Raw genomic sequence first — 22,901 nt, 5'->3', positions numbered from 1 at the left:
AACATGAGCGCAGGATGTCGTCAGCAATATTGAAGACCTTTGCCACATTTTCAAAGCTGTGACTGGCACACTGCATTTTGGCTTCCAGGCTTTCAGGTTATGCTGTCCATAGCCTGCTTACTCCCTGTGGTTCCAGCTTGAGGAGGGCTCTTGGTTTCCCGACCTATGTCGTGTCCAGGTGCATGCGTCGTCTGCCACAGACTTGTACGAGAGCACCAGTTAAGCTTAGAACTTTGTCACGATCAGTCTTATTGCATACCCAGCACATTAAGAGGCATTCTGGTGATGTTGTTGCAGTTCAGCCAATCTTCAAGGCGAAAATTCTTTAACATAGCTTGTTTTGAAAAAGAATGCAAAAAAAAATTGAGAGGCAATCAATTGAATTGATGCAAAAGAAATGGAATAGCATTTTTCTTTCACTAACCAGTCATTTCATTTCTGAGTCTCTCGTCTTTCACTCTCAGTCTATTCCATTTCTCATTATATTCCAATTCCGACTATGCAGCTTGATGGATCGCGGTGAGTCCTCATATCCATAGAGTTCCTTACTATTAACTAGAGGGAAAGCTGGCAGCGCTGCATCTCAGCCACCATGGGCACTCAAAGCATCATGGGGTGGTGAGCTACTTGGTGCGGTACAGTCGGATTTTTTCGGGAACATAGAGTGGTGTTACTAATAGGTCCCATTCCGTCCATGGCATGCCCTGCGCGCAGACGACTTTGCACAAACGTAGTGCGCAAAATCCATAGTAGCGAAAACGCAACAACACACAATGCCAATAAAAGGTTTCTGTTTTCCGTAATGACATTAAAAAAACCTCTTAAAGTGTTTAGGCAACAACTTTTTTTTAAAACATATTTCTTTTTAAAAATGCGCCTGTTAAGCACGAAGTATGTTTTTGTGGTGTGCAATTCTTGGCCAATAGGAGAGCAAGCCATCTCTTATTTTGGGCAAACTTTGCATTCACATGCTTTTCTGCTCGTTTGTTGCGATTTATAGACAGGATATTGAATGTTGGGGCATTCTTGATTATCGAACAACATTTATTTTTGCATTATTTTGGGGGAAAAAGTTGTGGTTCTGCAGTCGGTAGCTCTCCGCCCCATGATGCTTAGAGCGGCCATGGTGGCTGAGGTGGCCTCGAGGAAGCTCCATGCAAACTCCCATAGACGGGGCGCCAGCTTTCCCTCTGGGCAATGGTAAGAAACTCTATGCTCATACCACTGCTGGCTCAGTAGTACAGTGGTTAAGCGATGGACCACTGTACTGGCTGTTTCAGACACAGCCTTCGCGGCACAAATTGCTCTTCCCGAGCAGTGCAGAGAACTGCCACTCTGGTAGTTCTTCGGGAGGATGTATATTTTGCATGTGGGCCTGCTGAGTCATTTTCATTTTTGCTGATTCATTCTTCGTCCCACTTATCCCTCCACAAGGGGAGTTGGGGAGGCTTCACCTGCATGGCCTTCCTAATGCTGTTGCATTCAGGTGCAAACACAGCTAGTTATATCAAGGTGGACAAGCAGTGGGGTGCACTCAAGCCCACTTGTAACGAACGCTCGCTTGTTATGAACGAGGTTGGGGCTACTGTTAAAGCACGTATTGGGGCTATGGCATTGCCTCTCAGAGAAACAAGCAACCATGGTCGCACCACTTGGTTATTACCAGCGAACGAGGAGGCACCATATGCTTGCCCCGCTGTCGATAAACGTGCACTTCCCACCAGTGCGGTGACCGAAAAGTGTCTCCCAGCTCCTGTGATCAGAGGTAGGCATACGCTTTTTCCTTTCCTCCCACATCCTTCACCTTTGCTCCCAATCGGCACTTTTTTAACATTTGAGTGGTTTTTGCTTGTTATGTGTTACTGAGTTGCACTAGGTGCAGACTATCATTCACTGCTTCTGCTTTTGGCTGTATTGAGCTGCATGAATCTTGCTTGGCATTCTGAAGTTCTCAGCAGCCAAGAACTGCCGATCACAAGTAAGAGCAGGTTCAATCTGGCGCCATCTAAAGTGAACTGGCCATGAAAAGCAGAGAAAAATTCTTCACTTGACGTAAGGAGTCAATGAAAAGCGAGTGCAGGGAGAATTCCAGCCAGGAAAGTGCTTTAAATGTGGAGGGGCAACAAACCACTCCACTCCACTTGCGCAAAAAGTAGATTAGTAGCGGAGACAACTGATCAGCTGCTTACCAAAGGTGTGCGGAGTATTCCACAAGGGAAGGCAGTGAAGCGGCAGAGGAATTACAACGTTACATTTATAATCCTAAGGCAGAGTGCAGTGAAATTAACTCATTGGTGTGCAATGACCCAGTAACATGAAAAGCAATAACATTGCTAGACTCTATGTTAGCCTTGACTGCCGTGTGTGGGGGGATGAAAGAGAACAAGTTTTCGGCATCTGTGCGTAACAAATGCCCTTGCTTTGCCCAAAGAAGGTAATACTGGTCATCAAGGACTAGGGGGTTTTGCTGCTTGAGAAGATTGCGGCTCACCTAAAGCTGCCAAGTGCCCCCCTTACTCATGATACACCGCACAGGGACCTCAGGTTTATGTGTCTTGGCTTTGAAAACACCATGAGGCTGCATTTTCTGCCATACGCAATGCGTTTTGCAAGCTTGTCCAGTTTTAGGTTGTTGCAGAGAAAAAGGGCTGCTGTTTTCACCTTGGTTGTGTTTGTCTTGACAAGAATTGCGTTCTTTGCAACGGCGTCGGTAACTTCTCATTGAAATCCCAGATGCTATAGCAACAAACCCTCCTCCTTTACTGCCTTGCAGCAGACAGATTTGACTGCAGATTTGATTGTCCTTGAAGTGGTTGACAACCTTGGGTAACGTCACATAATGGCGGGACCTTGTTTTTGGAGTGGCTTGTATCAGGATATCTACACTATCCAAAAGACACCAGTCAGGATTTTTACACTCTGTCTAGTTTGAGATATCATATTCACTCGTGTAATTTGTGCGCTTTTTTTCTTCCTAAAATTAAGGCTTCACAAAGGGGGTGTGCAAATTACGTGGAGATTTTGCGAACATGTCCTAAAAAAATTTACAAAGGTCACAACGTGGAATGTATATGGTATGTTGCCGCATATAAGTTGACCCTGCATCTTGCGGCCCTTGCTGGCTGAAAAAAAGTTGACTTTATATATCGATGCGTACCCCCATGCACGCCCCATGTCGTCTAGTCCCCCGTGTGATGGCGGGACATGAAGACTGGATTTAACATTATCTTGCTAAGTCACTCAGGAGTTGAACTTGCAAAGCGTGATCAATGAGTTGTGGCGCACACACACCTGGGCATTTGGCGGCAAAAGCATGTGGAATCCGCCACCACGGCAGAAATTTTGCCAAAATACCCAACAGAAAGCCTGATCGGTCCAGGACCAAATTCTGCTGCCAGAAAAAAATTCCGCTGATTTTCATCGGCCAATAGGACGGCGTGTAGGAAATCGCATTTCCGCGGCGACAAACATGGCGGCGCTCTTCAGGGCAGGACGCCTCGTTTCAGACTGGATTCGTCGTTGTTACTGCCTTTTTCAGCGTGTTCACTGGCCATAAATGGGGCACCAGTCTTTCGCTTCTTCTCATCTTGCCCATAAGAAAATGTATGAGCGATAAATTTGCATAATTTTTTATCTAAATGATGGTTGTGCCGCTTTTAGGCTTAAAAGGAGTATCAGTTTTTTGACTAGAATGGTTCCTGTCTTACCAACCAGATGGCACCACTAGGCTGAACTTATCGCTGTGTCTCAGTTCTCAGCGAGCTTCTCCAAAGACAACCCCTAGGCGGGCACGAGTACCATGCAGACCGACGATGGCAAGCGCTGAAGGAGAAACTCGCACAGGAAGGCATGGTCGAAGGTGGGAGCCTTGTCGCCCAGGAGCTGCTGGAGCCGCCGCAGCAACTGTGTTGGCTTGCGGTCCCCCAGTTCTTCGGAGGAGATGAACTGCTGCAGGCGGCGATGTTCCGAGACAGCTGTTCGCTTGATGAGCTCAGCAGCTAACGTGTTAAACGGGGCCGAGGCAGGCGGCGTTATGAGGAGACCGCGGACTTCGGCGGCAATCTCAGGTGGTAGTGACACAGCGACGTGATGAAACTTCTGTGTCTGGGAGTTGGTGCGGCCAGTAGTGAACTGGCTGTTGAACTGGGCAAGCCAGTGCTGAGGATCGGCTGCCGAGAATGGGGGAATGCAAAGGGACAGCGCAGAGACGGCGCTGGAGGGTCCGTCACCGGCATGGCGGAGGCGTCGTCGGCGTTGGCCATGGTGGGAGCGGGTCTTCCAGTTGACGTCCGAGGTCACCAGTTTGTTGCACTATAGTATGAAGCCGGCGCAATGAAGGTAATGATTGATTTACTGGCTAGGTGCTAGAACGTTTGATGGCATGCTGTCGAATGGTGCGTGATGCCGGCACGAGGAGGGAGCTCAATTCGGCTGCACTTTGGTGTCATCATCCTCGGCGGCTGGTGCTGCTCCTGCTGGCTAAGGCTGCTGCTGCTGCTGAGCATACTCTGAACTGAATGTGAGAATGTAAGAAATGGCGTAACGTTTTGCAAAATAGCTGCGTTTAGGTAATGTAAGCATTTGCTTATGGTATGTAGACAGCGTCGATTAACCTCTTTTCATGCAATATCTGTGTACACTGCGGGCATACGACATGCAGACAACGATGTGGTGATGTGGTGGCCAGGTAGTGTGAACGAGGCAGCATTTCGGCAGCAGCTCATATCGCTCACTCCTGCCGCCAAATGCCCACATGTGAACCAGGCATTAGACAGGCAGTGCGGAATGCTGGGTCTAAAAATTGACATGTAGAAAACCAAAGTAATGTTAAGAGCAATGGGAACAGCAATTGGGAGCGAGGTGTTGAAAAGTGGTAAGGGAATATGTCTGTTAAGAGCAGGTAGTTACCGCTGACCTAGATCATAACTGGGAAATAACTAGAAGAATAAGAATGGGGTGGGACGCATATGCCAGGTTTTCTCAGATCATGAATAGCAGGTTACCAATATTCCTCAAGAGAAATGTATACAACAGCTGTATCTTACCGGTACTCAACTACGGGGCAGAAATTGGGAGACTAACGAAAAGGGTTAACCTTAAGTTCAGGACAACGCAGCAAGCTATGGAAAGCAAAATGATAGGTGGAAAGTTGAGAGACCGGAAGATCGGAGAGACCGGCATTCCGCTCTGCTTATCTAACTCATTGGTGATACTTTGCAGTTCATCTCCTGAGTGACTTAGCAAGGCAATGTCATCAGCAAATCGCAAATTACTAAGGTATTCTCCGATAACTCTTATCCCTAATTGTTCCCAATCGGGGCCTCGGAACACCTCCTGTAGACAGGCGGTGAATAGAAGTAGCGAGATCATGTTTCCCTGCCTGACTCCCTTTCTTATTAGAATTTTATTGCTGACTTTATGAAGGACTATGATAACTGTGCAGTCGTTATACATATTTTCCAGTATTTTCACATAAGACTGTTCTACGCCCTGATTTCGCAATGCGTGCATGATTGCTGAGATTTCCATCGAGTCAAATACTTTCTCATAATCAATGAACGCTATATATACGGGTTGGTTATATTCAGCGCATTTCTGTATCACATGATATATAGTGTGAATATGTCTATTGTCGAGTATCCTTTACGAAAGCCTGCCTGATCATTGGGTTGATTGAAGCTTAAAGGCGGGTTCACACTGCCAAGTCGGGGGAGGTCGCGTGACAGGTTTAAGTCTATTTGTTACGCGCCCTCCCCGCTTTCCTAGTGCTTCAGAAATTGTAACTTATTGCCCAAAATCGGTTGCGCAACATTTTCGACTCACCTGTGTGACACGTCTTAGGGTTGTCCACATTCTATTTCCGATTACCTTAGTAAATACCTTGTAGGCAACGGACAGACGGTAAGCTGATCGGTCTGTAATTTTTCAAGTCCTTGACTTCTCCTTTCTTATTATATAAGATATTCATTTCATTTCATTTCATTTCATTTATTCATACTGTCAGCCCTGGGCGGGCTATTACAGGAGTGGAAATCAAACTTGAAACAGAAAAAGAACACATTAAACAAACACTGAGATCAACACTAAATTTCATACATAATTGTGTTTGCCACTTGAACAAAACGAAAACATTGTCATAGAAATCAAGCAGAACATAAAATATTGTGCAGTTTATCTAAAAATTCGCTTAGTGATTGTGACGTGACAACGGAGTTTGGTAACATATTCCATTCCTTAATGGCTCTCGGGAAAAAACTAAATTTAAAGCAATCATTTCTGACAGGCGGCATTGGGATGTACAAACTGTGACGATGGCGTGATGTTTCCCCTGTTTTAATTTCAAAGTATTTTGTTTGATCGATTTTCAAGTAGTGGTTAGCGATCTGGAAAAGAAACTTGAGTCTGTCGCATTTGGTTCTAATGTCAAGTGTTTGCAAATCAGCAGATTTACACAAAGAAGTTGGAGAATCAGAATAACGATACCTATTAAATATAAACCTTGCTCCGAGACGCTGGATTCTTTCCAGCTTAGAACAGTTGGAAGCAGTGTACGGGTCCCAGACAACTTTTGCATATTCGAGGATAGGCCTAACTAGGCTTTTGAAAACCAGACTTTTTATTTCAGGAGTTGCACTGCACATATTGCGTCTCAAGCTCCAGAATGAATTAAGATTTTCTCTTTTGAATAAGATTTTCTCCATATTAAACTTCCTTGTTTATTTATTTATTTACTAATTGATACCTCAAATGCCTCTTTTGGGATATTGCATGAGGGGTGGGTTGTTACAGCATGTTGATGATCTTTCAATGAATGCCTTGAAGTGAGCTTCATTGACGGAATAATAAGCGCACAGGACAACACACACAAGAGCAGAGGAAGACACGGACTGGCGCTAACTGCACCTAGTATCCATAATAGCATTCGCTAACCCGTCTAGCTGCAACTCTTTGGACATAGCAACTGCCTTGCACTTTACTCTGGTGGCGCTGGATTTTACTTGCATGAAATTCTTGGCGATCGCCTCCTTTTCCCTCTTGTGGAATTCATCCTCAGTCAGCACCACGAAGCCTCCTTCTTTGTCAGAAATAAGGAGTCGTAGATTATTGCCTTGGAAGAAGGTCACAACTTTTCTTAACGCATCCTTAGAGCAGTGGTCTGTAATCCTTGTGGTCTTCATCAGTGCATCCACTCCGTCAAGCAGGCATCTATCTTGGTTTTCTCCTGGCGCCTTCCTAGCAATTTGACGGTTCAGCGCAAGCATCTCATGTCCCGCAACACTTGGCTCTTGACAGAACTTAGGACCCTTGTTTAAAATGTTGGTGACGTCCCCTGGCACGACCACATCTCCAATCACAGTCAAATCACAGTCAATCACAGCCAAGTCCACAGTCAAAACCAAGAAAGATGCCTGCTTGACGGAGTGGATGCACTGATGAAGACCACAAGGATTACAGACCGCCGCTCTAAGGATGCGTTAAGAAAAGTTGTGACCTTCTTCCAACGCAATAATCTACGACTCCTTATTTCTGACAAAGAAGGAGGCTTCATGGTGCTGACTGAGGATGAATTCCACAAGAGGGCAAAGGAGGCGATCGCCAAGAATTTCATGCAAGTAAAATTCAGCTCCACCAGAGTTAAGTGCAAGGCGGTTGCTATGTGCAAAGAGTTGCAGCTAGACAGGTTAGCGAATGCTATTATAGATACTAAGTGCAGTTAGCGCCAGTCCGTGTCTTCCTCTGCTCTTGTGTGTGTTGTCCTGTGCGCTTATTATTCCGTCAGTCTGCAATGCTCCATCTAGCCCGTCAGCAGGTGTTGTTAAACTATCTTTCAAACAATGAGGGCTCCTTTTTATGTGCACCTTCTGCTTCCCCTTCGCAAGACAACATGTGTGTCTCTGTTATTGTTGGATTAACCTGCCGTGCAAGATACATCGGTTAGCGCCAGTCCGTGTCTTCCTCTGCTCTTGTGTGTGTTGTCCTGTGCGCTTATTATTCCGTCAGTCTGCAATGCTCCATCTAGCCCGTCAGCAGGTGTTGTTAAACTATCTTTCAAACAATGAGGGCTCCCTTTTATGTGCACCTTCTGCTTCCCCGTCGCAAGACAACATGTGTGTCTCTGTTATTGTCGGATTAACCTGCCGTGCAAGATACATCGGTTAGCGCCAGTCCGTGTCTTCCTCTGCTCTTGTGTGTGTTGTCCTGTGCGCTTATTATTCCGTCAGTCTGCAATGCTCCATCTAGCCCGTCAGCAGGTGTTGTTAAACTATCTTTCAAACAATGAGGGCTCCCTTTTATGTGCACCTTCTGCTTCCCCGTCTCAAGTCAACATGTGTGTCTCTGTTATTGTCGGATTAACCTGCCGTGCAAGATACATCGGTTAGCGCCAGTCCGTGTCTTCCTCTGCTCTTGTGTGGGTTGTCCTGTGCGCTTATTATTCCGTCAGTCTGCAATGCTCCATCTAGCCCGTCAGCAGGTGTTAAACTATCTTTCAGACAATGAGGGCTCCCTTTTATGTGCACCTTCTGCTTCCCCGTCTCAAGTCAACATGTGTGTGTCTGTTATTGTCGGATTAACCTGCCGTGCAAGATACATCGGTTAGCGCCAGTCCGTGTCTTCCTCTGCTCTTGTGTGTGTTGTCCTGTGCGCTTATTATTCCGTCAGTCTGCAGTGCTCCATCTAGCCCATCAGCAGGTGTTGTTAAACTATCTTTCAAACAATGAGGGCTCCCTTTTATGTGCACCTTCTGCTTCCCCGTCTCAAGTCAACATGTGTGTCTCTGTTATTGTCGGATTAACCTGCCGTGCAAGATACATCGGTTAGCGCCAGTCCGTGTCTTCCTCTGCTCTTGTGTGGGTTGTCCTGTGCGCTTATTATTCCGTCAGTCTGCAATGCTCCATCTAGCCCGTCAGCAGGTGTTAAACTATCTTTCAAACAATGAGGGCTCCCTTTTATGTGCACCTTCTGCTTCCCCGTCTCAAGTCAACATGTGTGTCTCTGTTATTGTCGGATTAACCTGCCGTGCAAGATACATCGGTTAGCGCCAGTCCGTGTCTTCCTCTGCTCTTGTGTGTGTTGTCCTGTGCGCTTATTATTCCGTCAGTCTGCAATGCTCCATCTAGCCCGTCAGCAGGTGTTAAACTATCTTTCAAACAATGAGGGCTCCCTTTTATGTGCACCTTCTGCTTCCCCGTCTCAAGTCAACATGTGTGTCTCTGTTATTGTCGGATTAACCTGCCGTGCAAGATACATCGGTTAGCGCCAGTCCGTGTCTTCCTCTGCTCTTGTGTGTGTTGTCCTGTGCGCTTATTATTCCGTCAGTCTGCAGTGCTCCATCTAGCCCATCAGCAGGTGTTGTTAAACTATCTTTCAAACAATGAGGGCTCCCTTTTATGTGCACCTTCTGCTTCCCCGTCTCAAGTCAACATGTGTGTCTCTGTTATTGTCGGATTAACCTGCCGTGCAAGATACATCGGTTAGCGCCAGTCCGTGTCTTCCTCTGCTCTTGTGTGTGTTGTCCTGTGCGCTTATTATTCCGTCAGTCTGCAATGCTCCATCTAGCCCGTCAGCAGGTGTTAAACTATCTTTCAAACAATGAGGGCTCCCTTTTATGTGCACCTTCTGCTTCCCCGTCTCAAGTCAACATGTGTGTCTCTGTTGTTGTCGGATTAACCTGCCGTGCAAGATACATCGGTTAGCGCCAGTCCGTGTCTTCCTCTGCTCTTGTGTGGGTTGTCCTGTGCGCTTATTATTCCGTCAGTCTGCAATGCTCCATCTAGCCCGTCAGCAGGTGTTAAACTATCTTTCAAACAATGAGGGCTCCCTTTTATGTGCACCTTCTGCTTCCCCGTCTCAAGTCAACATGTGTGTCTCTGTTATTGTCGGATTAACCTGCCGTGCAAGATACATCGGTTAGCGCCAGTCCGTGTCTTCCTCTGCTCTTGTGTGTGTTGTCCTGTGCGCTTATTATTCCGTCAGTCTGCAATGCTCCATCTAGCCCGTCAGCAGGTGTTAAACTATCTTTCAAACAATGAGGGCTCCCTTTTATGTGCACCTTCTGCTTCCCCGTCTCAAGTCAACATGTGTGTCTCTGTTATTGTCGGATTAACCTGCCGTGCAAGATACATCGGTTAGCGCCAGTCCGTGTCTTCCTCTGCTCTTGTGTGGGTTGTCCTGTGCGCTTATTATTCCGTCAGTCTGCAATGCTCCATCTAGCCCGTCAGCAGGTGTTAAACTATCTTTCAAACAATGAGGGCTCCCTTTTATGTGCACCTTCTGCTTCCCCGTCGCAAGTCAACATGTGTGTCTCTGTTATTGTCGGATTAACCTGCCGTGCAAGATACATCGGTTAGCGCCAGTCTGTGTCTTCCTCTGCTCTTGTGTGGGTTGTCCTGTGCGCTTATTATTCCGTCAGTCTGCAGTGCTCCATCTAGCCCATCAGCAGGTGTTGTTAAACTATCTTTCAAACAACGAGGGCTCCCTTTTATGTGCACCTTCTGCTTCCCCGTCGCAAGTCAACATGTGTGTCTCTGTTATTGTCGGATTAACCTGCCGTGCAAGATACATCGGTTAGCGCCAGTCCGTGTCTTCCTCTGCTCTTGTGTGTGTTGTCCTGTGCGCTTATTATTCCGTCAGTCTGCAGTGCTCCATCTAGCCCATCAGCAGGTGTTGTTAAACTATCTTTCAAACAACGAGGGCTCCCTTTTATGTGCACCTTCTGCTTCCCCGTCGCAAGTCAACATGTGTGTCTCTGTTATTGTCGGATTAACCTGCCGTGCAAGATACATCGGTTAGCGCCAGTCCGTGTCTTCCTCTGCTCTTGTGTGTGTTGTCCTGTGCGCTTATTATTCCGTCAGTCTGCAATGCTCCATCTAGCCCGTCAGCAGGTGTTGTTAAACTATCTTTCAAACAATGAGGGCTCCCTTTTATGTGCACCTTCTGCTTCCCCGTCTCAAGTCAACATGTGTGTCTCTGTTATTGTCGGATTAACCTGCCGTGCAAGATACATCGGTTAGCGCCAGTCCGTGTCTTCCTCTGCTCTTGTGTGTGTTGTCCTGTGCGCTTATTATTCCGTCAGTCTGCAATGCTCCATCTAGCCCGTCAGCAGGTGTTGTTAAACTATCTTTCAAACAATGAGGGCTCCCTTTTATGTGCACCTTCTGCTTCCCCGTCTCAAGTCAACATGTGTGTCTCTGTTATTGTCGGATTAACCTGCCGTGCAAGATACATCGGTTAGCGCCAGTCCGTGTCTTCCTCTGCTCTTGTGTGGGTTGTCCTGTGCGCTTATTATTCCGTCAGTCTGCAATGCTCCATCTAGCCCGTCAGCAGGTGTTGTTAAACTATCTTTCAAACAATGAGGGCTCCCTTTTATGTGCACCTTCTGCTTCCCCGTCGCAAGTCAACATGTGTGTCTCTGTTATTGTCGGATTAACCTGCCGTGCAAGATACATCGGTTAGCGCCAGTCCGTGTCTTCCTCTGCTCTTGTGTGGGTTGTCCTGTGCGCTTATTATTCCGTCAGTCTGCAATGCTCCATCTAGCCCGTCAGCAGGTGTTGTTAAACTATCTTTCAAACAATGAGGGCTCCCTTTTATGTGCACCTTCTGCTTCCCCGTCGCAAGTCAACATGTGTGTCTCTGTTATTGTCGGATTAACCTGCCGTGCAAGATACATCGGTTAGCGCCAGTCCGTGTCTTCCTCTGCTCTTGTGTGGGTTGTCCTGTGCGCTTATTATTCCGTCAGTCTGCAGTGCTCCATCTAGCCCATCAGCAGGTGTTGTTAAACTATCTTTCAAACAACGAGGGCTCCCTTTTATGTGCACCTTCTGCTTCCCCGTCGCAAGTCAACATGTGTGTCTCTGTTATTGTCGGATTAACCTGCCGTGCAAGATACATCGGTTAGCGCCAGTCCGTGTCTTCCTCTGCTCTTGTGTGTGTTGTCCTGTGCGCTTATTATTCCGTCAGTCTGCAGTGCTCCATCTAGCCCATCAGCAGGTGTTGTTAAACTATCTTTCAAACAACGAGGGCTCCCTTTTATGTGCACCTTCTGCTTCCCCGTCGCAAGTCAACATGTGTGTCTCTGTTATTGTCGGATTAACCTGCCGTGCAAGATACATCGGTTAGCGCCAGTCCGTGTCTTCCTCTGCTCTTGTGTGTGTTGTCCTGTGCGCTTATTATTCCGTCAGTCTGCAGTGCTCCATCTAGCCCATCAGCAGGTGTTGTTAAACTATCTTTCAAACAATGAGGGCTCCCTTTTATGTGCACCTTCTGCTTCCCCGTCGCAAGTCAACATGTGTGTCTCTGTTATTGTCGGATTAACCTGCCGTGCAAGATACATCGGTTAGCGCCAGTCCGTGTCTTCCTCTGCTCTTGTGTGGGTTGTCCTGTGCGCTTATTATTCCGTCAGTCTGCAGTGCTCCATCTAGCCCATCAGCAGGTGTTGTTAAACTATCTTTCAAACAACGAGGGCTCCCTTTTATGTGCACCTTCTGCTTCCCCGTCGCAAGTCAACATGTGTGTCTCTGTTATTGTCGGATTAACCTGCCGTGCAAGATACATCGGTTAGCGCCAGTCCGTGTCTTCCTCTGCTCTTGTGTGTGTTGTCCTGTGCGCTTATTATTCCGTCAGTCTGCAGTGCTCCATCTAGCCCATCAGCAGGTGTTGTTAAACTATCTTTCAAACAACGAGGGCTCCCTTTTATGTGCACCTTCTGCTTCCCCGTCGCAAGTCAACATGTGTGTCTCTGTTATTGTCGGATTAACCTGCCGTGCAAGATACATTGGTGAGCGCCAGTCCGTGTCTTCTTCTGCTCTTGTGTGTGTTGTCCTGTGCGCTTATTATTCTTCAGTCTGCAGTGCTCCATCTAGCCCATCAGCAGGTGTTGTTAAACTATCTTTCAAACAACGAGGGCTCCCTTTTATGTGCACCTTCTGCTTCCCCGTCGCAAGTCAACATGTGTGTCTCTGTTATTGTCGGATTAACCTGCCGTGCAAGATACATTGGTGAGCGCCAGTCCGTGTCTTCTTCTGCTCTTGTGTGTGTTGTCCTGTGCGCTTATTATTCTTCAGTCTGCAGTGCTCCATCTAGCCCGTCAGCAGGTGTTGTTAAACTATCTTTCAAACAACGAGGGCTCCCTTTTATGTGCACCTTCTGCTTCCCCGTCGCAAGTCAACATGTGTGTCTCTGTTATTGTCGGATTAACCTGCCGTGCAAGATACATCGGTTAGCGCCAGTCCGTGTCTTCCTCTGCTCTTGTGTGGGTTGTCCTGTGCGCTTATTATTCTTCAGTCTGCAATGCTCCATCTAGCCCGTCAGCAGGTGTTGTTAAACTATCTTTCAAACAATGAGGGCTCCCTTTTATGTGCACCTTCTGCTTCCCCGTCGCAAGTCAACATGTGTGTCTCTGTTATTGTCGGATTAACCTGCCGTGCAAGATACATTGGTGAGCGCCAGTCCGTGTCTTCTTCTGCTCTTGTGTGTGTTGTCCTGTGCGCTTATTATTCTTCAGTCTGCAGTGCTCCATCTAGCCCGTCAGCAGGTGTTGTTAAACTATCTTTCAAACAATGAGGGCTCCTTTTTATGTGCACCTTCTGCTTCCCCGTCGCAAGTCAACATGTGTGTCTCTGTTATTGTCGGATTAACCTGCCGTGCAAGATACATTGGTGAGCGCCAGTCCGTGTCTTCTTCTGCTCTTGTGTGTGTTGTCCTGTGCGCTTATTATTCTTCAGTCTGCAGTGCTCCATCTAGCCCGTCAGCAGGTGTTGTTAAACTATCTTTCAAACAATGAGGGCTCCTTTTTATGTGCACCTTCTGCTTCCCCGTCGCAAGTCAACATGTGTGTCTCTGTTATTGTCGGATTAACCTGCCGTGCAAGATACATTGGTGAGCGCCAGTCCGTGTCTTCCTCTGCTCTTGTGTGGGTTGTCCTGTGCGCTTATTATTCTTCAGTCTGCAATGCTCCATCTAGCCCGTCAGCAGGTGTTGTTAAACTATCTTTCAAACAATGAGGGCTCCCTTTTATGTGCACCTTCTGCTTCCCCGTCGCAAGTCAACATGTGTGTCTCTGTTATTGTCGGATTAACCTGCCGTGCAAGATACATCGGTTAGCGCCAGTCCGTGTCTTCCTCTGCTCTTGTGTGGGTTGTCCTGTGCGCTTATTATTCTTCAGTCTGCAATGCTCCATCTAGCCCGTCAGCAGGTGTTGTTAAACTATCTTTCAAACAATGAGGGCTCCCTTTTATGTGCACCTTCTGCTTCCCCGTCGCAAGTCAACATGTGTGTCTTTGTTATTGTCGGATTAACCTGCCGTGCAAGATACATTGGTGAGCGCCAGTCCGTGTCTTCTTCTGCTCTTGTGTGTGTTGTCCTGTGCGCTTATTATTCTTCAGTCTGCAGTGCTCCATCTAGCCCATCAGCAGGTGTTGTTAAACTATCTTTCAAACAATGAGGGCTCCCTTTTATGTGCACCTTCTGCTTCCCCGTCGCAAGTCAACATGTGTGTCTCTGTTATTGTCGGATTAACCTGCCGTGCAAGATACATTGGTGAGCGCCAGTCCGTGTCATCTTCTGCTCTTGTGTGTGTTGTCCTGTGCGCTTATTATTCTTCAGTCTGCAGTGCTCCATCTAGCCCGTCAGCAGGTGTTGTTAAACTATCTTTCAAACAATGAGGGCTCCTTTTTATGTGCACCTTCTGCTTCCCCGTCGCAAGTCAACATGTGTGTCTCTGTTATTGTCGGATTAACCTGCCGTGCAAGATACATTGGTGAACGCCAGTCCGTGTCTTCCTCTGCTCTTGTGTGGGTTGTCCTGTGCGCTTATTATTCTTCAGTCTGCAATGCTCCATCTAGCCCATCAGCAGGTGTTGTTAAACTATCTTTCAAACAATGAGGGCTCCCTTTTATGTGCACCTTCTGCTTCCCCGTCGCAAGTCAACATGTGTGTCTCCGTTATTGTCGGATTAACCTGCCGTGCAAGATACATCGGTTAGCGCCAGTCCGTGTCTTCCTCTGCTCTTGTGTGGGTTGTCCTGTGCGCTTATTATTCCGTCAGTCTGCAGTGCTCCATCTAGCCCATCAGCAGGTGTTGTTAAACTATCTTTCAAACAACGAGGGCTCCCTTTTATGTGCACCTTCTGCTTCCCCGTCGCAAGTCAACATGTGTGTCTCTGTTATTGTCGGATTAACCTGCCGTGCAAGATACATCGGTGAGCGCCAGTCCGTGTCTTCTTCTGCTCTTGTGTGTGTTGTCCTGTGCGCTTATTATTCTTCAGTCTGCAGTGCTCCATCTAGCCCATCAGCAGGTGTTGTTAAACTATCTTTCAAACAACGAGGGCTCCCTTTTATGTGCACCTTCTGCTTCCCCGTCGCAAGTCAACATGTGTGTCTCTGTTATTGTCGGATTAACCTGCCGTGCAAGATACATTGGTGAGCGCCAGTCCGTGTCTTCCTCTGCTCTTGTGTGTGTTGTCCTGTGCGCTTATTATTCTTCAGTCTGCAGTGCTCCATCTAGCCCATCAGCAGGTGTTGTTAAACTATCTTTCAAACAATGAGGGCTCCCTTTTATGTGCACCTTCTGCTTCCCCGTCGCAAGTCAACATGTGTGTCTCTGTTATTGTCGGATTAACCTGCCGTGCAAGATACATTGGTGAGCGCCAGTCCGTGTCTTCCTCTGCTCTTGTGTGTGTTGTCCTGTGCGCTTATTATTCTTCAGTCTGCAGTGCTCCATCTAGCCCATCAGCAGGTGTTGTTAAACTATCTTTCAAACAATGAGGGCTCCCTTTTATGTGCACCTTCTGCTTCCCCGTCGCAAGTCAACATGTGTGTCTCTGTTATTGTCGGATTAACCTGCCGTGCAAGATACATTGGTGAGCGCCAGTCCGTGTCTTCTTCTGCTCTTGTGTGTGTTGTCCTGTGCGCTTATTATTCCGTCAGTCTGCAGTGCTCCATCTAGCCCATCAGCAGGTGTTGTTAAACTATCTTTCAAACAATGAGGGCTCCCTTTTATGTGCACCTTCTGCTTCCCCGTCGCAAGTCAACATGTGTGTCTCTGTTATTGTCGGATTAACCTGCCGTGCAAGATACATTGGTGAGCGCCAGTCCGTGTCTTCTTCTGCTCTTGTGTGTGTTGTCCTGTGCGCTTATTATTCCGTCAGTCTGCAGTGCTCCATCTAGCCCATCAGCAGGTGTTGTTAAACTATCTTTCAAACAATGAGGGCTCCCTTTTATGTGCACCTTCTGCTTCCCCGTCGCAAGTCAACATGTGTGTCTCTGTTATTGTCGGATTAACCTGCCGTGCAAGATACATTGGTGAGCGCCAGTCCGTGTCTTCCTCTGCTCTTGTGTGTGTTGTCCTGTGCGCTTATTATTCTTCAGTCTGCAGTGCTCCATCTAGCCCATCAGCAGGTGTTGTTAAACTATCTTTCAAACAATGAGGGCTCCCTTTTATGTGCACCTTCTGCTTCCCCGTCGCAAGTCAACATGTGTGTCTCTGTTATTGTCGGATTAACCTGCCGTGCAAGATACATTGGTGAGCGCCAGTCCGTGTCTTCTTCTGCTCTTGTGTGTGTTGTCCTGTGCGCTTATTATTCTTCAGTCTGCAGTGCTCCATCTAGCCCATCAGCAGGTGTTGTTAAACTATCTTTCAAACAATGAGGGCTCCCTTTTATGTGCACCTTCTGCTTCCCCGTCGCAAGTCAACATGTGTGTCTCTGTTATTGTCGGATTAACCTGCCGTGCAAGATACATCGGTTAGCGCCAGTCCGTGTCTTCCTCTGCTCTTGTGTGTGTTGTCCTGTGCGCTTATTATTCCGTCAGTCTGCAGTGCTCCATCTAGCCCATCAGCAGGTGTTGTTAAACTATCTTTCAAACAATGAGGGCTCCCTTTTATGTGCACCTTCTGCTTCCCCGTCGCAAGTCAACATGTGTGTCTCTGTTATTGTCGGATTAACCTGCCGTGCAAGATACATCGGTTAGCGCCAGTCCGTGTCTTCCTCTGCTCTTGTGTGGGTTGTCCTGTGCGCTTATTATTCCGTCAGTCTGCAGTGCTCCATCTAGCCCATCAGCAGGTGTTGTTAAACTATCTTTCAAACAACGAGGGCTCCCTTTTATGTGCACCTTCTGCTTCCCCGTCGCAAGTCAACATGTGTGTCTCTGTTATTGTCGGATTAACCTGCCGTGCAAGATACATTGGTGAGCGCCAGTCCGTGTCTTCTTCTGCTCTTGTGTGTGTTGTCCTGTGCGCTTATTATTCTTCAGTCTGCAGTGCTCCATCTAGCCCATCAGCAGGTGTTGTTAAACTATCTTTCAAACAATGAGGGCTCCCTTTTATGTGCACCTTCTGCTTCCCCGTCGCAAGTCAACATGTGTGTCTCTGTTATTGTCGGATTAACCTGCCGTGCAAGATACATTGGTGAGCGCCAGTCCGTGTCTTCCTCTGCTCTTGTGTGTGTTGTCCTGTGCGCTTATTATTCTTCAGTCTGCAGTGCTCCATCTAGCCCATCAGCAGGTGTTGTTAAACTATCTTTCAAACAATGAGGGCTCCCTTTTATGTGCACCTTCTGCTTCCCCGTCGCAAGTCAACATGTGTGTCTCTGTTATTGTCGGATTAACCTGCCGTGCAAGATACATCAGTTTCTGCCCACGAAAGGGTCTTGTGCAGCCGGATGTAAGCACTGTTCTGGAAATTTTCAAGCCACCTTCTGGTTTTTTGAAGCGCTTCTACAAGTTGTTGAGGGCAGAGCTGTGGCGCCAGGTACGAAGATGTTATGACCATTTGCGGATACTGTGTTATGCGCTGGATCCCGAATGGCTGGCCGGTATCAAGCTATGTTCCATTAGTCGCCTTGCAGCTAATTTGACGGAATCCCTTTGGGTCCACACTCTAAACAGTGCCTTGCACTCGACTAAGGCAAAGCAAAGCAAGTGTCAACGTAGGAAGGATCTGACTGTGATTGGAGGTGTGGTCGTGCCAGGGGACGTCACCAACATTTTAAACAAGGGTCCTAAGTTCTGTCAAGAGCCAAGTGTTGAGGGACATGAGATGCTTGCGCTGAACCGTCAAATTGCTAGGAAGGCGCCAGGAGAAAACCAAGATGCCTGCTTGACGGAGTGGTTGCACTGATGAAGACCACAAATATTACAGACCACCGCTCTAAGGATGCGTTAAGAAAAGTTGTGACCTTCTTCCAAGGCAATAATCTACGACTCCTTATTTCTGACAAAGAAGGAGGCTTCGTGGTGCTGACTGAGGATGAATTCCACAAGAGGGCAAAGGAGGTGATCGCCAAGAATTCCATGCAAGTAAAATCCAGCGCCACCAGAGTAAAGTGCAAGGCGGTTGCTATGTGCAATGAGTTGCAGCTAGACAGGTTAGCGAATGCTATTATGGATACTAGGTGCAGTTAGCGCCAGTCCGTGTCTTCCTCTGCTCTTGTGTGTGTTGTCCTGTGCGCTTATTATTCCGTCAGTCTGCAATGCACCATCTAGCCCGTCAGCAGGTGTTGTTAAATGAGCTTCATTAGTGTGGTGAACTGCGTCGGTAGGAAGGCGATTCCAGTCCTCTGCTGCCTGGGGAAAGAAAGTGTTAAGATGTGCAGTAATATGTGCGGATGGTGGGTAAACGGCTTTGTCGTGACTAATGTGATCAGAAATGTGGTGAGCTAACTGAACTTCCAAGGTGTGAGTGATAAAATTTATTAAAGAGACATAGTCTGGTAACTTTGCTGCGTGAAACGAGAGATAGAAGTTTAGATTCGGATTTCAGTTTAGTGACGCTTGAATACAATGAATAATTCGAGTGAATGAATGTTGCCGCACGATTTTGAACAGATTCTAGGGTGAGTGAAAGATTTGACTGGTGAGGGTCCCAGACTGCACATGCGTATTCCAGTTTGGGATGAACAAGTGATAAATGGGTCAGCAGTTCTATAGTGGGAGGGGCTAGTTGCAAGTTGCAGTGTAAGAAACCAAGCATGTGGTTGGCATCATTAGTAATGTTGTAAATGCGGGGTGACCAGCTAAGGGAATGCGAAATATTGCTTCAAGGTATTTGTAAGAGGTGACTACGGAAATTTGGGAATGGGAGATATAGTATTTTGTCAAGGAATAGCACTGGCTATGGTGGAATGTAATTAGAGAAGAGACATCAGTCTCTTTGCAGCGGCTCTCGCAGGGAAAGAGGAACATGGCGTGCTGGCTGGACGACGGGCGTCACATCTGTTTGCACGACCATGCTGCAGGGTCGCTTCAAACCCCTGGAAGACATGCTTGAAATTCTTAATTGCTTCATGCTGCGAAGCATTTACAGTGCCCATAGTGCGCTGGACAAGTCCCAGGGCTTCGCTCACATCCCTTCCTAGTATGGCTTGGCGGTTATTTTTTACAACAAAGAACCTGACAGGGGTGGAAGTGTTACCAACGGTCACCTCCTGAGTAGTCGATCCTAAATGGGCTATGACACCCCCGTTGTACGCTCGCAGTACCACACTAGTAGGCATCAAGTTGTCTGCCTCCTGTGTCTTGCCGTAGACTGAGAACATAAGTAAGCTGGCCTGCAACCCGGGGTGCCTACTTTTAAAATATTTCTGCCAGCAACCCGAGCTTCCACTATCCAGTCTTTGTTGCTCCTGCTTTCAGCTTTAACCTCCAGAACATCAAAGCTATCATTATTGCTCTTTGCTGACTTGACCTACTTCAGGTATTCCTCGACAGCAAACCGTCAAGTGGTGAAGCTTGGGGCATTTATTGTGATGATGATGATGATGAATTTTTATGGCGCAAGGGCATCCCTGGCCAAAGAGTGCCGTGGCACAAGGTTGTATCTTCTACTCAAGGTGGGGTCAGAGACCCATTTCCCAAGCTTTTCACCTTAAAGAAGCTGAGCAACAGGCAGGGGAAAGCTTGTATCCATTGCATAACCGGTGGACACCACTGGGGATCGAACCCCGCACCTCCCTCATGCTAGGCGGATGCTCAAACGACTAGGCCACCGCTGCGTTGGGGCATTTATTGTACTTTTTCCCGTAGGCTGGACACTGCCTAGGACTGTGCTGTCAACTGCACTTTGTGCAATGGTGCTGCTTTGCTGCTCTCTTCACCACTTTTTCTCCTAGCTTGAGACCCATACCTTGAAGCAGCATCGATGTGGTCGTCCACTGCCTTCCGGACCCGTTCGCACTGTGCTAAAGATTCTGCTAGCTTGCACAACTTTACAGCTTTCGACAAGGTGAAAGACTTTTCTTGCAGCATTTTCTCGTGCAGCTTTGAGTCATTTGTGCCGAACACGATCTTGTCTCTGATCAATGAATCTCGCTATTCTCATTGCACTGTGCGGCATGTTTTTTCAGGTCCCGGACAGACTTTTCGAATGGCTCTTTCTCTGCCTGCTTCCTAGAGCGGAACCCGTAGTGCTCATGGACTTCATTGCTCACATCGGCACAGTAGGACTCGAACTTGTTTATGAGTGTTGCGTAGTCATCCTTACTTTCTGCAGCCTCGAACTGTTGAGCATATCCAACGCTTCACCGCCAGCTACGCTCAGCAGGAGCATGGCTTTTGCAGCTTCACTGCGAGGTTGCTTCTTCGTTGTGGTTGCCTGCAGGAACAGGTCAAACTTTTGCTTGAAGCATTTCTAGTTTTCCGAGATGTCCTCATCTGCAATGGTGGCGGCACATATAGAAGTTTCATCGCTGCAGCTGTGTTGCTCAAACCATTTCTTCGATGCGAAAGAGCCGCACTTCCGCAGGCTGCGCAAACTCGGGCCCCTCATCGGAATAGGAGACAACACGGGGGACATGATCTGCGATGGACGTGAAACGCAAATGTGCAGTTTCAGTGCACACTATAGATCCCGAGCCCTCCACGACGTCACCTCTTTCCCTCCTTCACTGAGAAACCCAGTTTCCATTTTCTGTGTGTCCTCTCGTTGATGCACTGAAGGTTGCCACTAACTGTGCTGTGCAGCAATACACATTACAGCCGTCGTCTTGATCAACAAGGGTCATTATAGACGCCGCATGTGTCCAGATGGTGGGAGACATGCTGGTGCGGCTGCGGCGGGAGCTGGTGGGCCGGGAGGCGCCCCTGGTTCCTCAGGTGGACACCCTGCTGCTGCTGGACCGCCAGGTGGATCTGCTCACTCCGCTGGCCACCCAACTCACCTACCAGGGGCTGCTGGATGAAGTGTTTGGCATCCAGCACAGTTAGTTCATGGTTGACCATGTGTGTTGACACGGTAACGTTAAGGCTCCCGTTTGGCAGAAGCAACCTGGGTGGGCCATCTAGGTCACATGTCCTTGTGGTGTCATCACAACCTGCCCACTGGATTGTGGAAGGTGGCAGTTATTAGTCATTGGTCACGAGAGGTTGCTCGAGAAGAGCAACCTCGAAAAAAGGCTTCGATTATTGCTCTCTTTACTCATTAGACGATGTAGCCATGAATTAAAAATAATTTTTTATTCAGCCATTTTTTTTTTTGCACCGAGGTACTAATCAATGACTAATTAAAATTGATTTTCTTAAGAACTAACTGATTTAAGGAAAATGCAATTTCAGATTTGAAGTCAGCATAAAAACTGGGCAAGGCACAATACAGTTTCAATGGGATTGCAGAACAAATGAGGAAAATAGGTGCAAGGCCAGTGTCCCTTTCAAGATTTTTTTTTAAAGGCTCTACCTGAATTGTTCTCATGCATTTGGTTATTACTGCAGCAAACTAGTTGAGGATCGCAATAAAGCAGTTTAATAGAGGTAAATCTCCTTGCATAAAGCAGTGCAGTTTAGTCAATGGCAACTTGGGGCGCCACGAAAGGCGGCTTGCTCGCATGGCAGCTGTAAACCAGTGGTTGTGTTTGATGTGTGCAGACATAGTGCGGCTGCCGGTGGAGAAGGCGGGTGGTGAGCTGGCATCCTCCGAGAGCCGCCAGCTGTGCCTTAACTCAGCCGAGGAGCTGTTTGCCGAGCTGCGAGACCGCAACTTCAATGCCGTGGGCCCCCTGCTCAGCCGTGAGGCCAAAAGCCTCACCTCACAGTATGAGGTGAGATATTACTTTGAGTCTGGCTGGACAACCTCGCGCAATCTGACAAGATAGCTTGCACGCAACTTTGCACTGTTGTGCAGAGAAGCTGCCTTGCGAGGCCACACTTCTTTGCGGGAAAGTGCAGTGCAGAAAAGGCAGGGCACCTTCGCTACTGGCTGTACATGGCGCAGGATGCCAGATCCTGACATCATGCGTGCGTCATGTGCCACGTGTTGCCACCGATGAACTAAAAGGCGCTGACTAGACCTGCTCTTTAACATAGGGCTTGGAAAGTTAGGAGCCAAATTTTCAGCTGACATGGCATCACAATACACATCAATGTGCTGCATTAGAGATGGCCAGATACCGGCACCGCATGGGCTTTGCCTGCGGCGGACGGAAAGACACATGGTGCACCTTATTGTGATAACAGCTACACTGCAGAAGGAGTGAGATAAGAGAGGCTGGGAACATCACTCGGAGCCTCAAAAGTCAAGTTGGCAGAAGGCGTAAGCCCACCCGCTCACTTTGTGAATGCTGTCGTCATGCGGTGGGATGTCACCCACGCAGCTGGCAATTCTGCCTCTGCACGGCTGAACATAGCCACACCCCTTCTGCTCTGCACTCATTTCATTTCATTTATTTCATCCTTAAAGGCCCGAGGGCATTACGTAAAGAGGGGCTTACAAAAGGTTTTGTGTAAATGCACTCATAATGAAAATATAGGCACAATGAATGCAGCACTGCAACTGTAAACGCTAAAGAAATAAAATAAGGTGTGTCAATTGGTTACAAATGGGGTAAGCAAAAAAATACAAGGCAACAAAAAGTACAGGGCAACAAAAGGTTCACATGTTCTGAAAATGACTGGTGTGTTGAAGGGAGTTTCCATTGT

The 22,901-nt window shown here is 47.6% G+C and overlaps 1 protein-coding gene across 4 annotated transcripts in view; it reads left to right on the top strand.

Annotated features, from left to right (window-relative positions):
- Positions 1-22,901, top strand: part of car (vacuolar protein sorting-associated protein 33A) — a gene marked incomplete at its 3' end in the record, with an annotated part of 181,399 nt that overhangs the window by 103,263 nt on the left and 55,235 nt on the right. For all 4 annotated transcript variants that reach the window (XM_077655788.1, XM_077655785.1, XM_077655786.1 and 1 more), the window contains 2 exon segments: positions 21,015-21,189; positions 21,852-22,024. In XM_077655788.1, the coding sequence (XP_077511914.1) occupies positions 21,015-21,189; positions 21,852-22,024 (348 nt within the window).

This window comes from Amblyomma americanum, chromosome 2 (assembly GCF_052857255.1).
Source record: "Amblyomma americanum isolate KBUSLIRL-KWMA chromosome 2, ASM5285725v1, whole genome shotgun sequence".
NCBI lineage: Eukaryota > Metazoa > Arthropoda > Arachnida > Ixodida > Ixodidae > Amblyomma > Amblyomma americanum.
This window is presented reverse-complemented; position numbering and strand designations above follow the sequence as displayed.